At 49.3% G+C, this 15689-nt stretch overlaps 1 protein-coding gene across 1 annotated transcript in view; it reads right to left on the reverse strand.

Annotated features, from left to right (window-relative positions):
• Positions 1-15689, reverse strand: part of RNF144A (ring finger protein 144A) — an 84717-nt gene that overhangs the window by 26625 nt on the left and 42403 nt on the right. The window contains exon 2 of the mRNA XM_069494499.1: positions 9924-10069. Within this exon, the coding sequence (XP_069350600.1) occupies positions 9924-10058 (135 nt within the window). The 5' untranslated portion in view covers positions 10059-10069. The remainder of the gene's footprint in view (positions 1-9923; positions 10070-15689) is intronic.

Consider the following 15689-nt stretch of genomic DNA (forward strand, 5'->3'; position numbering starts at 1 on the left):
GTACCAGTCTGTGACCTGTTAGGGACCGGGCTGCAGAGCTCCACTGCACCCCTCAACCCCATGCGTGGAAAAATTATCTTCCATGAAACTGGCCCCTGGTGCCAAAAAGGTTGGGGACCACTGCTCTAAACCAATACAACGCTGAAAACTTTCAGGATATTGTGCAGAGAAGTACATAATGATAGAACATTATTCTTCCTAAGTGGCAAAATACAGCTGGTGTGAAACATACACCCTGGGGAAGTCTCTAAGCATCATTTTCCAAGAGCTTGCACATGGCAACAAGTAGTGAGTCATGTCTGGCTGAAAGCTACCCACGAGTGAACATTCTATGTCATCAGAATGCATCTCTTTGTGCAATTTGCAAAACTATTATGTTCTGAGAACATCAATTTGTCCACTCTATAAAGGGAGATGAGGAGCCGAGGGCCTGACCTTGCATCCATCAAAACAAGCCCAGTCTTCTTCCAAACATAAAGTGGGCCATGACTCACAAGCTATGCTCTTCAATCTAACACCAGCAAAAAGATGTCTTGAAATGAGCAAACAAAAAAAGGTAAAAAAAAAAGACCATAAAAATATCCGGTCTAAAAGCAGATACTGATACCTTTTTCTACTCTCATATTAAGCGCAGATATCAGTAATCAAATGCCTTCTAAGTACCAGGCAGTACACCAATCACTTTACCTACGTCAGCCCAATAAACATGCACAAGAACAGTCTGACGTTTCATAGATGAGAAAACCAAGGTTCAGGGGAGTTCAGATCCGGCCCAAGTTGTAACGTGCAAGTAGAGGCAGGACTTGATCCCATGTGTGCCCGATTCCAATGTTGGTGAGGGGTTTTTGTGTGTTTTTTAAGTTTTTTGCTTACTTTCTCCTCAATTAAGAAATCTTTTGAATGAATACATTTGGAGAACTAATGTACAACATGAGGACTGAAGTTAATACAACTGCATTTTATCAGGGATTGCTGTCAAAGAAGTAGATTTGAGCTATTCCTATTAGCAAAACCAAGTAACTATGTGAGATGATAGATGTATTAATCTACTTCACTATAGCAACCATTTTACTATCTATATGGATCCCTAATATCACGTTGTAACCCTCAACTATGCGCAATAAAATTTATTTAAAAAAACTCGTTCATAAGCAATTACATATTATTTTCTGCTACCTCATAAAGTTTTTCATAGAACAAAGAATTATATGCACTTTAAACTGGCAAAGTCTGAGTCACCCCAGAGCCAGTCTCCTTTACCTGTTCAAGACGTTGCAAATGCAAAGATGACCCCAGACATCAAGACCCTCCAGCACAGCCTGGTGTGGGGAAAAGATGGTCCACAGATCACTATGACAACACCCCATGCTCAGTGCTCGAATGGGGCCACTGTGTGGGGGGAGTGAGGCTCTAACCTGCCACCACGGGGCAGAGAGGAGGGTCCCACAGACTGGAGTGCGGTCAGGGAGGGCTGCCCGGGGGTAACAAGCCAGCCAGAGGGACAAAGGCATTCCAGGAAAACAGGCATCAGCCGTCCAACAGGAAGAGGGGGGCACGAGCCACAGAATGTTCCAGGCACTTCATTTTCCACTTTGGCTTCCAACCCTTTGAAACCTGATGAGGAGACGGCACTGCTGATTTGCTAACATCCCTCCAGTGCATCAGAGGTTTCTCGCCAAGGAGAAACAGGCCACAGAGACGTATCTGCCTGGCCCAAAACTGTAGCAAATCTGAATTTTGTCTGTTTTTCCACGCGAAGGCCTGTTGGCTACTGATGACTCTAAGAGCAGGAGAAAATGCCCAGAAACTGCACTCAGAGGTGCTTATCAGGGACCCACGATTTATAAACCCACCCAGGCAGGTCCAAACTAAACCAGGGCACCCCACGAACAGAGTGCAAGGAGTGAGGACCCTGGAACTGCAGGGCTGGGCTTGCATCTCAGTTCACCCACCTACCAGCCATGTGGCTTGGACAAGGGCCTTCACCTCTCAGAGCCTCTGGTCCTAACACTGTACGATAAGCTTGGAAACCAAAAAACAATCACACCGCAGCTCCAGAACATTCCTGACAGACACCCACCTGTGTCTCTCAGCCTTTCTAGAGCCATCAGCAATCAGTGATCTGTTTATGTTTCTCCTCTACCTGAGGGCAAGTTCTTTGAAACAAGAACTGTTTATTTGTCCTTTTATTCCCAGTCCCTAACGAGTGCTGATAATTATCTAGGGATGAATCCATGCTACGGAAGTAGACAGATGGTGGATGGATGGACGTGCAGATGAGCGGAACATGCACAGAATCACCAGACACCTGGTGGCGACTCTGCTCCCTTCTCAGCAGAAGAGCTGGGCCCTGAGATAAGCGTGCCGTCCGCATCGCTGCTGCAGGGCAGGTGGACTGGCGTCCCCTGTCCTCTGCACAGGATGGAAGGCTGAGACATTCCCTGCAGTACCGTCATCGGGAGGCCAGAGGCAGGACCCCAGCACAACCTCACGAGGACAGGAGTCCCCCAGCAACTCTCACTGGGTGGCCCTAGGAACCCAGTGAGAGCAAACGTCCCTGCAAGCTCCACGGTGCATGCTCTGGCAAAGATCCCTTCCCTCCAGGAGGCAGGGATGGACTTGACTCATAAGCCAAGAAGCCAACATTATGAGGGTCTCTTTAAATTCTAGAAACAAAACAAAATCCAGACTTTACATGTAAAATAAAATGCTCTCGTCTACAAGTGCTCTCTGGTCCTGCCAAACCATCAGGTCCCTGTCTCCTAGACAAACATGCCTCAACAAACATTAGTTCCTTTTACCTGCCACAGTACCCCACCTACCAACCTTACTCGATCCGTGCAAAATTCCCATCACTAAAAAGCCTTCCACCGATTGGTCCAAAATGAAGCGGCCACAATCACTCCTCGAGGCAGGTGCCACAGGCTGCCCGTGGGACCCCACTGCCCACTTAGAGGACCCGTGTGCATCTCACGCCCACTGTAGCTAGGGCGGGAGGTGACGGCTGTGCACCTCTGCGGCCCTCCCAGGCCCTCACCTGGCGGCTGTGACTGCAGGTGCTCAGTAAAGATGTGCACTGAGGGGTCTGGCGTCAGATGCTCTTTCAAGAACCTTAAGTGGCAAGTTGTCGGTTGTGAGCCTGTCACTTATCTGAGATTTTTAGGTCAACTCAGACGACAAACATGGAGCACCTGCTTTTCCAGGGAAGGTGTGCCAGGAGGTGAAGGCTGGATATGCAGGCTGTTTATCCAGGATCTTTATTGAGTAAACAGGGAAGAAACTTCCCATTCCAATGCTGAGTCCATCCAAGACAGAGAACTGTCAGGAGAAAGGGACGCAGCTCGACAAGCAGTGCTGTGTCCACAAACAGGTGTCCGGCCCTGGGGGGCCTGCAGGAAGCACGTGGTAAGAAATGTGACAGTGTCGAGGGAGGTGGCCGGCCGGGCCCAGCAGTGGCTGTAGTTTCCAGGGCCACGAGGAGCCGCTGGGGGGTAGGGGTGGTAGCATCTGTATCATCATGTAGCTGTGTCCTAAGAACCCACTCTGGGCAGTGTGAGGATGGGCCGAAGAGGCAGGGAGACCAGCTCAATGGCTCAGACAAAGGGCTCTCAATCAGGTCACTGTGTCACTGGGCTTTGGGCGCAACCTGCAGCCCGGCTTGCAGCCTACGCCACGGGCTATAAAAGCTACCATCAAAGCGCGGATGTTCCCCAGGAGGCGCCCACAGACAGAACGCAGGAGGCGGCTCTAGGTTCTCACTACTGCCTGTGCTGAGGGCTGGGCCGTGGCCACAGACAGTGACAGGATTCGACTGTTCCACCCCTTTGACAAATATTTAATATTTACTTACTCTGTGCCCAGGATGTGAACTGAGGGACAGGCACATCCTGCTCAGCAGAGTACCATGATGAGGCTGGTTAAAAGTCTAGGCGGGATAAGCCCTGGCTGGGCTGTTACTGGAGGTGGAAGAGTGTCTCTGTGCGAGACTGTGGGACGGATGTGCGTGTGACTAAGGCGGCAGGAAAGGGGACACAGGTGCATGGGTTGACAGTCCCAGTGTGTGACGGGGTGAGCACGTGTGTGACTGCTCAGAATGTGCAATGCCAGTGGGTTAAATGGCAATAAAGGGACACTTGGTTAATTCAGCTTCATTTGGAGAGATCTAAATTTTCCAGACAATGGAAGATCATTCCATCAAATGGCGAAACCAAGAGTTTGGTCTGCTTGTTGTTTACGACACGCTGGGGAGCTGACAGGTGCGCCCACATGGGTGTCTCACCAGTACCGGGCAGGGCCCCAGCACCCTAACTGCAGTAGGGCCCAGACAGGCCTCCTGGGAGAAAACAGTGAGCCCTGTTTTGGGAGGGAGAGTCAAGTCCGCAAACAGGGAGAGAGAAGGCGGAGCCCAGGTGTCCTTCCCAGGCAGGAAGGTGCTGAGGTCTGCCGGGAAGGGCGAAGGCAGTCTCTGACCTTGACCAAAGGCCTGCAAATGCCTCCAGAGCAGCCCCTCTGCCCTTTGCTAAGTTTCTGAGCAAAACCAAAACCAGAAGTTAGTGTTTCCTTAAGGACTGTTAATAAATATCAAATTTCTAGTGGAGAGACAGCCCTACTCCATGACACAGGCCACTTTCGGGTCCCAAAAGGACAAGTGTCTATTTTAGACAATGCTATGGGTCCAGCAAGCAGCAAAGACAGGGAAGGGAGAATGGGGACTCTGGGGAGGCAGCCGTGGAGAGAGGCCCAGTGGGGAAGGGAGGCAGGAAGGGGTGGGGGCTCAGAGGCCAGGACCCTCCCACACAGAGCAGCAGGGCCTACAGCGGCGGCTCACTGGGCCCCGGCCGTCCTCTGGGCCGGTGTCAGCATAGGCAGCAAGAGCTGCAGGGCTCTACCCACTCCCTCTTCGCACCCAGAGGAGGTGGATGCCCTGCCCAGCCCAGGTCCTGGTGACAAGCGGTGTCACTGTACAGGGAGCATTCTGCAGCCCAGGCCACAGTGCTTTGGTTTGTCATTTATCCTGCGCTGTCAAGTTATGAATTGTTCTTTCTCATTAACTGTGCACAGAAACCCTCATCCTCCATGCCTGGTGTTTTTCACACTCTGGGTAAGAAAAAATACACACCAGGCTTGAAAAAGTTGTAAGTGAAGCACCCACAGGCTCTGAGTGAAGCCCTCTGCCAGAAGCAGGGTGCGCGAACCCCGACCGCTCCACGCCCGCCCTATCCCGGGCTCTGGGCTGCGCCTGCGTGACAGAGACTGCGACTGCGTGAAGCTTTGGCCTGGGATGGGGCGTCCCGATTTCCAGGGCATCTCCAGGACAAAGTTCTGATTCAGGGAGTGGTGCCGTTGAGAATATGTGCGTGTGTGTGTGTGTGTGTGTGTGTGCAAATTAGGGTAAGCGAAATTCCTAACAGCGTTTCAGTTCACCAACATTACAGGTTAAAAAAAGAAGAGCCCATTTTGAGGCAAGGAGGGAGTGCGCTGGAACCAGGCACACCTGGCAGGCTGTCTTAGGGGGCCATTCCATCTTCCTGAGCCACTTTGTCGTTTTCACAGGACGGCAAGTTCTGCCTGTGTCATGTATTTCATAGGTTCTCATGGAGAGTGAGACGATGCAGCAAAGGCACCTGGTATATCACAGGCCATCAACAATGTTACCCCACCCTCCTTTATCAACAAGATGAAGTTTTAAAAGGACCCCAAAGGCCAGAGATAAAAATGAAAACCACCCCGGCTGTGGCCTCTGGGTCACATCAGCAGAGACTCTGCGGGGCCCAGGTGCTCTCTTAAGGCACTGCAGGTGGGGATGCCGTTTGCACACAGGAACACAGAAAGAACCTGCAGAGGTAGCTCTTTACTTTGCAAGCACCTTGCAGCTGGAAACACCCACTCTCTAGTGCTGTCTCAGCCCTGGAGCTCACCCCGTGCACCCCAAGTCACCCCACCCTCCGAGGCTGCCTTTTCCGCATCTGGAGAACCAGGAGCAGGGTGAGGCTGTCTGCCCGGCGGGGGCAACCCTGTTGCCTGGACCCTTGCATCTCTCAACTGCCCAGACCCACAGGAGAGGCCTGGGGTCTGTGGCCCACAGAAGCCATGGTCCCCTCTGAGTCCCAGCCTCTCTGGCTTCCCGTGGGGCTCTGCCCTGACATAGGGGGTCGATGACCCCAAGAAGCCCCTTAGTGGCCACGTCACAGGTGACAAAACACACTGCTCTCTCCCCAGGCTTTGAGCACATCTCTAGATAGTCTAGAGCCCCCTAGTCCCTGCCAATCACAATTGTGTGTCGGGCAACAACGGGGGACCCAGACAACTGGGGGCCCGTAACTGAGGTAGAACCACAGCACCTCACTTTCTGAGCCTCATGTGTACCCATCTTTGGGATGAGAGTATTATTTCTAATTTTATTAACAGAAGGCGCCAGACACAACTGTGTCAGCAGTAAGAAAACATACATATTCTAACTAAAATTATAAAATGCCACAAGAACAGGTGAGACCAAAATGGCTCTAATGTGTCCCATTTTAGCTTAAAACATCATCTACATTTTAGATTTTGGTCCATAAAGAATCTCCCAGGCCACCCTACACATGGGTTGAATCCCTGATTGACAAAACGATCATGAAATTGGCTCTCGTGGTAGGATTGGGGCCACCTCATTTTGACTTAAATGTCATAAACCTGTTCTCTCCCTCCAGTACTTCAGCACAGAAATTGTTGGTTATACTTAAATTTCACACTTTTGCACACAAATGTTCAGCTTCACATTTGGCCGTTTGAAGTTTCGTTTCACACTCAGCCAAAATGGAATCACTTTTGACATCTGGTAGCTCCTGTGGCCTCCCAATTGCCAAAGCCCTGCATAGCACCTGGAACCTTTGTTCAGACCCCAATGAATGCACAGGCTTTCTCTGACCTCCTCAGAATCAAAGATGACCTCTGAACTTGGGCTAACGCCAGCAGGCGCCCTGCAAGGAAGGAAGGGCCACGGGAACATGCTCAGGGCAGCCCATATGAGTAACTGGTAGGCGAACATTCTTCGTGCTCACGTGAGTTTGGGCAACGCAGATTAATGCGCAGTTGTCTCTAGTTGTGGGATCCTCAGCGCTTCCCTCCTGCTCGTGGCCACCCGGCATGTCTCGGTGGTAGTGCATGTGGCAGGGGGACAGGGACAGACATGCAGTATCTAGCAAACTCACTGAACTACAAAAATCATTTTTGAGTGCACCTTTTAAGACAAATGTTCCTCAGAACACACATACGGGGAAAGCTGCCCAAACCCTTTTTCTATTCCTGCCATTCGAAACCCAAACTTAGAAGCCAAGTGAGGAGGAACTAGGCCTGCTGACAGCCAGCCACGTGATGGTGCTTTACATACGTTCCTCCATCTGAACTTCGCGGCAGCTATTTCTGGCTCCATCACACAGGTGGGTACACGAGGCTGCTCGGGTCAGAAGCAGAGCTGGCATCTGGGCACAGGGACGCCTCACTCCAACTGCTGTGCCCCCCCCCCCTCCAGCCCCTTCTTCCTTGAGATTCGTTTATGTCAGCACCTAACAGTGATTCTGCAGTAACGTTTATTTTTTTTAGAGTGCCTCCCTCTGGTCTTACACTACTTTCTACCTTCCCGTGTCTGTCCCCCAGGGAAAGGGCAGTTGTGGCTCCTCTGGCCACAGGGCCTGGGCTCCCCCCACAGCTTGGGGTGACCTGGAGCCTACACAGAGGAGAAGGCGTGTGACAGAGGGGACCACGGCAGCTGGACGTCTCCTCCCTTCCTCCACCTGCCAGCACACAGGTGATTCCTTCTGTATGCGCTACAGTGAGCCACAGACAGAAGCTGAACTACTTTCAACATTTTAGTTTTCAATAAATAGCTGTGGGGAAAAAAAACACAACTGTCTCACTGTCCCTTGGTACTCCTGGCACCCTGTTTGAGAAAACAGTGCTAGCTAGCCTCTTCCTGTCACATCCACTGACTTACATTAAGCTTTTGGTCCAAACTAAATAGCTCATTTGTTTTTGCTATAATTCTCTAGACACAGAAAACTAAAACAAAAACAACAAAAAATGGAAGCCTTGTCAAAAAGGCAAGGAAGAGTGGAGCATTTCAAGGGAAGGACACAAACCAGGACCCCTGGCAGCAGGCAGGTGACTGCGGACACAGCAAACACGCCCCCCGGGCACTTCCAGCAGAGGGGTCTATCCGACCCATCCCTGCAGGCAACAGGGGAGACTTGCACAGAGCTGGTTCTGTCACCCAGGGCCGTCCTAGCCCACCCGGGGCCCCGCTGCCTGTGTTCATTGGACGGAGGTCCTTCCCCAGCTCCGAAAAATGTCCAAAGCAATTTCTCTTCCTCCAGGTTGAAGCTATTTTCCTGGGCCTTTAATGAGGCACTTTTCTTGGATGTCAACCACAGTATTGGGATCAATTCACTTCACTTCCATCCCTGAGCCTGTATTGATTAGCTCTTCTGATTTCTGCACTAAACTAGGTGTTTGGGGGATAGAGAATGAGCCAGAAATTCTTCTGCCCTTAGGGGAGTCCGAGCACCATGAACCAGAAGTCAGGAGACGCAGACGTGAATGCTTGTAAAGCTCCGTCTCCTTGGCTATAAAACGGAGATGGAAATGCTCGCTGTGCCTACGGCCCCAGGGGGCCATGCGGCACAGATGAAATGAAGCCTGGAAAACACGGGCCAGAAGGAGCAAGGCGCCTGGTGCAGAGGGAAGAAAGACAGTGACAGATTGAATCAGACGTTTGACCCGTCCACAGTCAGGCTGTCCGCATCGCCCATGTACAACAGCAGTTAGGTGCAGAAGCAACTTTTTGCTTTTTTTTTTTTTTTTTCTTTTCTGTACTTTTTTTAATGATAAATGTGGTATTTTATTTTTTAGTTTTATTAAGGTATAATTGACAAATAAAAATTGACAATATGTAAGGTGTACAATGTGATGTTTTGATGCATGTACACACTGTGAAATGATCACCACAATCAAGCTAATTAAATATATGTCAACTCACATAGTTACCATTGTGTGTGTGTGTGTGTGTGTGTGTGTGGACACACATGTGTGTGGTGAGAACACTTCAGATCTATCCTTGCAGAAAATTTTCAGTACACAACACGGTATTCTTAACTCTAGTCTCCATGCTGTATGTTAGGTTTCTAGAACTTACTCATCCTGCGTAACTGAAACTTTGTACTCTTTCACCTACATCTCCCCATTCCCCACAACCCCTGGCAACTACCACCCTACTTTCTGCTTCTATGAGTTCACTCTTTTTTTTTTCCATTCCTTGAATGGGAAGAAAAACCAAGTAAAATTCAATGATATTCACTGAAAGTAAACCTTAAGCACTCATTTTTTCTTTCCTGATGGATAAAATCTGGGGCTTGAGTTCAACTCTAACCCCAAACATCTTGAGTTAGAAGACCGTAGGTTCATCAAGCCCCAAAAGAATGTTTGCTATACCTTAAAAAAAATTAAATGTGATTTTTAAGATGTCTACATTCTAGTTTAGCACTAAACCAGTGAACGATGACACTAATAACTGAATGTTCTAGCTCACACAGTCACCAGGTTGGCACTGTTATAATCCCAGGCATGTGATTATTATATTAAATTTAACATGAGGTGTGGAAAAGCTTTTGCTGTCTAGCAAAGGGAACATGTGCTACAGTAAGTGTTCTTAAATTGTGTTACTAGCCTGTAAAATTCTGTCTGAGGGACTGCCTGTGCACACAAGTAACTGTAATGGAAATCTTCTGCCTTGGGAGTCTGCCCGGCTGGCAGAAAAATTATTCCAAGAACTGTGCAAAGGCCTCAAGAAGGAGACTCCATGAGGTTTGCTTGGTGTCTCTGAAAACGAAAGCAAAAACCTGCTCCTACAATTATTTAAATATGCACTTTTAACAGGAAAGACCAACCAGAGTACAGAAGATGCACTGGCACTGGGCTATGGTCGTCATCTGCTCCACGGGATACTCGCCGAGACACAGCTTGCAAGACACCAGCGGGTCGAGGGCCAGGTCCCAGGTGGGCCGGTACCTTGCTGTGGTCATCGCAGAGCAGTCTGAAATGAGAGAAGCACAGGTGGTCAGACCTCCCCGCCCCCACCTCCACCAGGCGCAGGGCAGGGGTCTCGTCTCTTGGCTACAGCGAGGGCCCAGGGTGGTGGCCAGCCGACTGCTGATGGACCAGAGGTTCCACACGAACTCATTTGGGTCCTCTGAGAAGTCTGGACCAGGGCTCCCCGGACTGGGTCTGTGTGCAGTCCATTTACCATTCTGGTGGTAACGTGCACACCTACCCTCAAAATGGCACAGGGCTTACCCACTCCCCCAGCCTCCCACCCCTGCCCAACCGACGTGCACTTAGTGAGACACCTGCCAACCAAGCACCTGGCCCAGGATGGCAAAACTTAACAGTCATGGAACAGAAGCTTTTATTACAATAGTGATTGCTTGGATTTAACTGTTCTCCAGTGTTAGAGACACTGGGTAAACATGAGGACAAGCCTGGGCAGAAGAGTCAGAACAGAAGAGCTCGGTGGGAGAGAGAAGGCTTGCGTTTAGGGGGGATGAGGCACATCAAACAGGTGAAAAGGAGGCAGATATTTGAACAGGAGGAAGAAATAGCCTAGCATTGTTCCCCAGAAGACAGGGTAGGGTGTGCAGGCCAGAGGGGATGGCAGAGCCAGCCCTGTGCTTTGCGGTCAGTCGGAACCACATTCCCAAACTCCCTCTGCCTGTAACCAGCTCGGTGACTTACCCAGGACCAGCCTCCACTTGCTCATCTATATGATGGATGGATAATCCCATCTTACGTGGTGTTGGAAGGATCAAGAGAGACCACATAAGAAAGGGCCTGCCACACACAGCACGTGCTCAGTGAAAACCCGTTCTCCCCTTCTCTGTGGTGTCTCCTACGGCCGTGGTTTACCCAACCATGAGAAAAAGTCTGACCGTGCCACATGCTCTGCCGTTAGGGGTTGGATCTTACTGTCACTTGTGCAGGTGGCCCCGAACGTCAAGGGTTGTCATGACTTTTATTTCATATTTAGGTCCCTTTCACAAGTTTTGTACTCACAGCTCACTGGGTGTCACTGAGCAACGTTTAGGACAAGCCACTTGCCAGATTCTCTGCGGGGCATCCCAGGAGGAAGCCTGAACCCCCCTGGAAACCGAGTAAGCAGACGAGACGCACGACAAGGAAAGCGAGAGATAGACATGAGGCAGATGGCGGCAGGGACCCTGACGCCAGCACCCAGGCACGTGATGGGCGATGGAGGCAGCCTGGAACCTGCGCTGGCAGTCAGGGCAGGTGACCCACATCCAGGGCAGGCATCGGGCAGCAGGACAGACAGGACACTTTCCAGGGCAGTGAACACCTGTCAGTCACTTGGTCTAGAGTAACTGTGTTTTCCATTATTACAAAAGGAGTCTGACACAAATTCAAGTGATTTTTGGACTGGCTGGAGCTTTCAAGATAATTTAAACAAGCACTACAATTCAACCTAAAGCCACTGGGTCCAGATGGTTAGATGATTCCAGGTGTCACCAGCTCTCTGGGAGTGCAGGGCTTCTCACCTCGCCGAGGTCATTTTCACGTGGAACATTTCTCTACACCTCAAATTTATTAGTATTATTTTAAATGTCCACATGGGTTTTCTGGATCCTGAACTTCCAGGCCATGATTTCTTTATATTTCTCTGCATCGTTCTTCTGTTTTAATCCTTAATCAATTTTTTTTTCCAAGTAGCATCTTGGAAGTTCACTGTAAAAGTGATAATTACATTTGATAAGAAGGGAAGCTCGCCCTAAAAGGGACCACAAAACTTAAACAGAAGCATTGAGGCTTGGACAGGGAGCTTCAGAAATCAGGCAAGGCTGGAAATGTCTCAAGGGGGCCGTGGCTGCTAACCGCTTCTCTGGCCTGGAGATTTGGGGGTAGGTTGTCACTGACGATGTTGCAAAAGCACAGGGTTGAGGTTCTTCAGGGCGTTACAGGAGGAGTTTTAGCGTAGAGCTCACACTTTGGAATCAGGCAGAACAGGGTTCAAATTCTTTTTCTGCCACTTGGTTATGAGATTTTGGAGGAATTACTTAACTTTTATGAACTTTAATTTTTTTCCCTCTGTAAAACCTGCATGCTATCACCCCCGTGTAGACTTGTGAAGAGTGAGAGGTACTGTATTTAAAGTCCCTGGAAGATACTACAAGCTTGGTAAGTGGAAGTCATTATTATACGTCAGATTAACGAGCTTGGACATTAACCTACATAGACTGAAGGGAGAAGAAAATGTGTTGAGCAGAGAAATAATATGATAAAATTAGTCTTTTAGGAAGTTCAATCTAATGGCTAACATCTTTGGAAGAAGCAAACACTAGAACCTCCTAAAGCCTCCTGCTTTGTCATTAGCTATGCAATATGGCCCAAGACTGGACACCACCCCAGAATGCATTACAGAATGGCAGGATGCTACAGCTTAGCCAACTGGTGCCACAGAAGGTTCTTGAATGCCCCTGTCCCACTCCCACCCTGCCATACATCCTGGGCAGGGCAGCATCCTGCAAAGTTTCCTGCCCCACAAACCACTTACGGCCTCTATCCCACCCCAGACCACTGCCCTAAGCCTTCTTGCTTGTTCCCAAGACTATTCTCTCCCCTCAGCTTCCCAGCTGGGCTCCTTTTCCTGTTTACAGACTAATGCGGCCCTCAGCACAGCCTAGAGGGCCGGCCCTGCCGGGCTTCCTTTCTTCCTGGACCATGATTTCTCTTTGCCCCCAGTGGCTTGCCCCTGCCCTGGGCACAGGTCAGCCTGGGGCCCTCACCCCCTACTTCCTCTCAGCTCCGTGAGCTGGACTGAAGCAGGTCAAATTCCCGTTTCCAAGCACCACAGCAGTATTCTTTCTCCTCCAGGGCGCATGGTCTTTGTGCTGTGCTCAAAATCACAGTTCAAATGGTGACAATAACAGGACATATTTTTAAAAAAAAAAAAACAACTATATTTTCTAAATCCATCATGGACATTCCCTACACACAGGATGGCCTCGTATGATTTTGCAAACATTGAACAGCTGCAAACTTGGAATCGGAATTTGCTAAGAGAATCACAATGCACAATAAGAGAAAAAACAGTCTTTGTTTTCCTGAAGTGAATGTCAAGTCACATGAAACAGCAAACTGTTTTAAGAACATCTGGTCAATTATAAGTATTATTCAATTTAAGCAATTCAAAATGTTTATAGGCCAAGTTACTTATTAAGCAAGACTGGGGTTGTGCTAAAGGTTGCGCACTGTGATGGGGGGTGTGGGTAAGGATGAGAAGGAGCCGGAAGAGACAGCAGCAGTCCATGAGGAAGACAGTTGGCACGTTACCAGCAGGTCAGATGAACCACCCCATCCCTGGCTCTAGGGCTGTGGCCCTCGTGGGTCCCTCTTCTTCCTACCCTACTCCTTCAGAGCACACCCAGGGAAGGGACGGCGGTTGCCAGCCGGCCATCACCCACTTCTCACTCTCCGACTTCCCCCGGCAAGGCCCTGCTCTCCTGTGGTTGGCTGGGTCACACTGTGTTTCTTCCCTGTCCTAAGCCCCTTCCCCTCCGCGATGACTTCTGCAAATCCTACCACCCCTCCCTGCACAGCGCCAGTCCCTGTGCTCTGCGGAGTCTCTTCTGCACGTGCTCTGCCGGCAGTTCTCCAGGTGTGCTCCCAGGAACAGCAGCAGCTTCCCCCAAGAACCTGCTGGCGTGTGATTTCTTAGGCTCCAACCCAGACCTACTAGATCAGAGACTCTGGTACAGGGTTAGGGAGGCACAACGATCTGTGCTTTCATGAGCCTTCCAGGGGATTCTGATTCACGATGAAGTCTAAGAACCACGGTTTGTATCATTCTACTTGGTAACATTTCCCGCCCAGGTCCATCTGACTTCAAAGTCAGTGTGGGCTTAAGTCCACTGAACATGCCGCTACTCCCCGATACCAAACTCAGCAACCTGTGTCTGCCGGGCACTGGGCTAGACTCTGCATATGCACCTTCATTTTTAAGTATGGCTTCTGAAGTCCACCCTATGTGCTAGCTTGTCCCCAGCTCGATCACTCACTATTCAAGGGTAAGTGCAATGTTTTGTCCATCTGTGCAGTGCTGGTCATAGCAGATAATCCATAATTATAACAAATATTACATCTACATATTAATATATATAGACTGCTTAATGTGCACCAGGCCTTGCATTAATCACTTTCATACACTACTTCATTATCTGCACGATGACTCTGAGACTTTGACAGTTTGCTGGAACGCCTTGTAGAGCCACACAGCAAGGAAGTGCTCACAGCTGACAAAAACAACCACATTGACGGGGCATGTCTAAGCATTCTAGGAGCCAACTGAAAGAGCTCCTGATGGCCAAGGCTGAAAACATCTGAACAACAAAGCAGTATGAGTTTATAACCCAGAATATAAAATAAACACTGACAAAAATAAATGAGGGGAGAAAGACACATCTCTCGTGCAGGAAAATTCCACATTCTACAATTTTGTAGATACTCCACCCTCAAGCAGGCACAGCCTCGCCCCCCACTCTCTGGGGTGGGCTGCACGGAGTGACCCCCTTCCAAAGAGGGCAGGTGGGACGGGCGCAAAGGGAAGCGCTCTGCAGCGCAGAGACCTGATGAGTGCTACCTCAGTCAGGTGGTCACAGCCAACCTCAGGAGTGACCGCTCACGCTGATGCCCTTGCCAGCCTGCGATGAGAGTGACACCTCACCTCTGCCGTCTTCTTTCCAAAAGCCGTAACCCCAGTCTACCTGTGACAGAAACATCAAATAAACCCCAGTTCAGGAATATTCTACAAAACACCTGCCCAAACTCCTCAAAACTGTCTTCAAAAACACTGGAAGTCTGAGAAACTGTCACAGTCTAAACGAACCTAAGCAGACAAGACCCCTAGATGTAACGTGGGATCCTGGAACAGAAAAAGGACCTTGGGTACAAACTAAGGAAAGTGGAATAAAGTGTGCCCTTCAGTTAGGAAGAATGTGACAGCGTGGTCTGTTAACTGTGACAGTGACACACGTGCCACACTAGCGCAACACGTTAACGGAGGAACCTGGCTGAGGGGTGTACGGGAACTCTCTGCCACCACCTGCATCATTTTCCAAATCCGGATCCGTCCACCTAAATCCAAATCTAAAACTAAATCTGAAAATCTAAACTGCTGTAAAATAAAAAGTTTTTTTAAAAAATAAACCTTTGTTTTCACTTAAATCCAAATAAGCCCATTGAAATGCAGATTAAACTGGAAAGAGTAATATCTTAAGCCAGTGTTTTTCCCCCGAAAAGTATTATTAAGGGTGACACTAAAAATCTGAGAAACACTAGATTAACTATAGTTGAACGGATTTGTTTATTTTTAGCCATTTTAAACTTCCTCTGGCTTTTGATATGCTAATGAATACTGCCACAATCCCAGAAGGGTTTACAGTAGGGCTCCACTAGACCATAAAACTTTCTCCAGGACGACTACACATCATTAAGGTTCTGTAAGGAAAAAGAAAAAAGGAAAGCAAGCTACCCTTTGCCCGTTCACTGCGTTCACTGTAACAGGCTGCCCTAAATTCAGATTTTGCAGGGGAACAGGGAAGGGCAGATGCAGTTGACAAAGGAGGACCAGGGACCAGAGGAAGGGC

The sequence above is a fragment of the Eulemur rufifrons genome, chromosome 19, assembly GCF_041146395.1.
Source record: "Eulemur rufifrons isolate Redbay chromosome 19, OSU_ERuf_1, whole genome shotgun sequence".
Classification (NCBI taxonomy): Eukaryota; Metazoa; Chordata; class Mammalia; order Primates; family Lemuridae; genus Eulemur; species Eulemur rufifrons.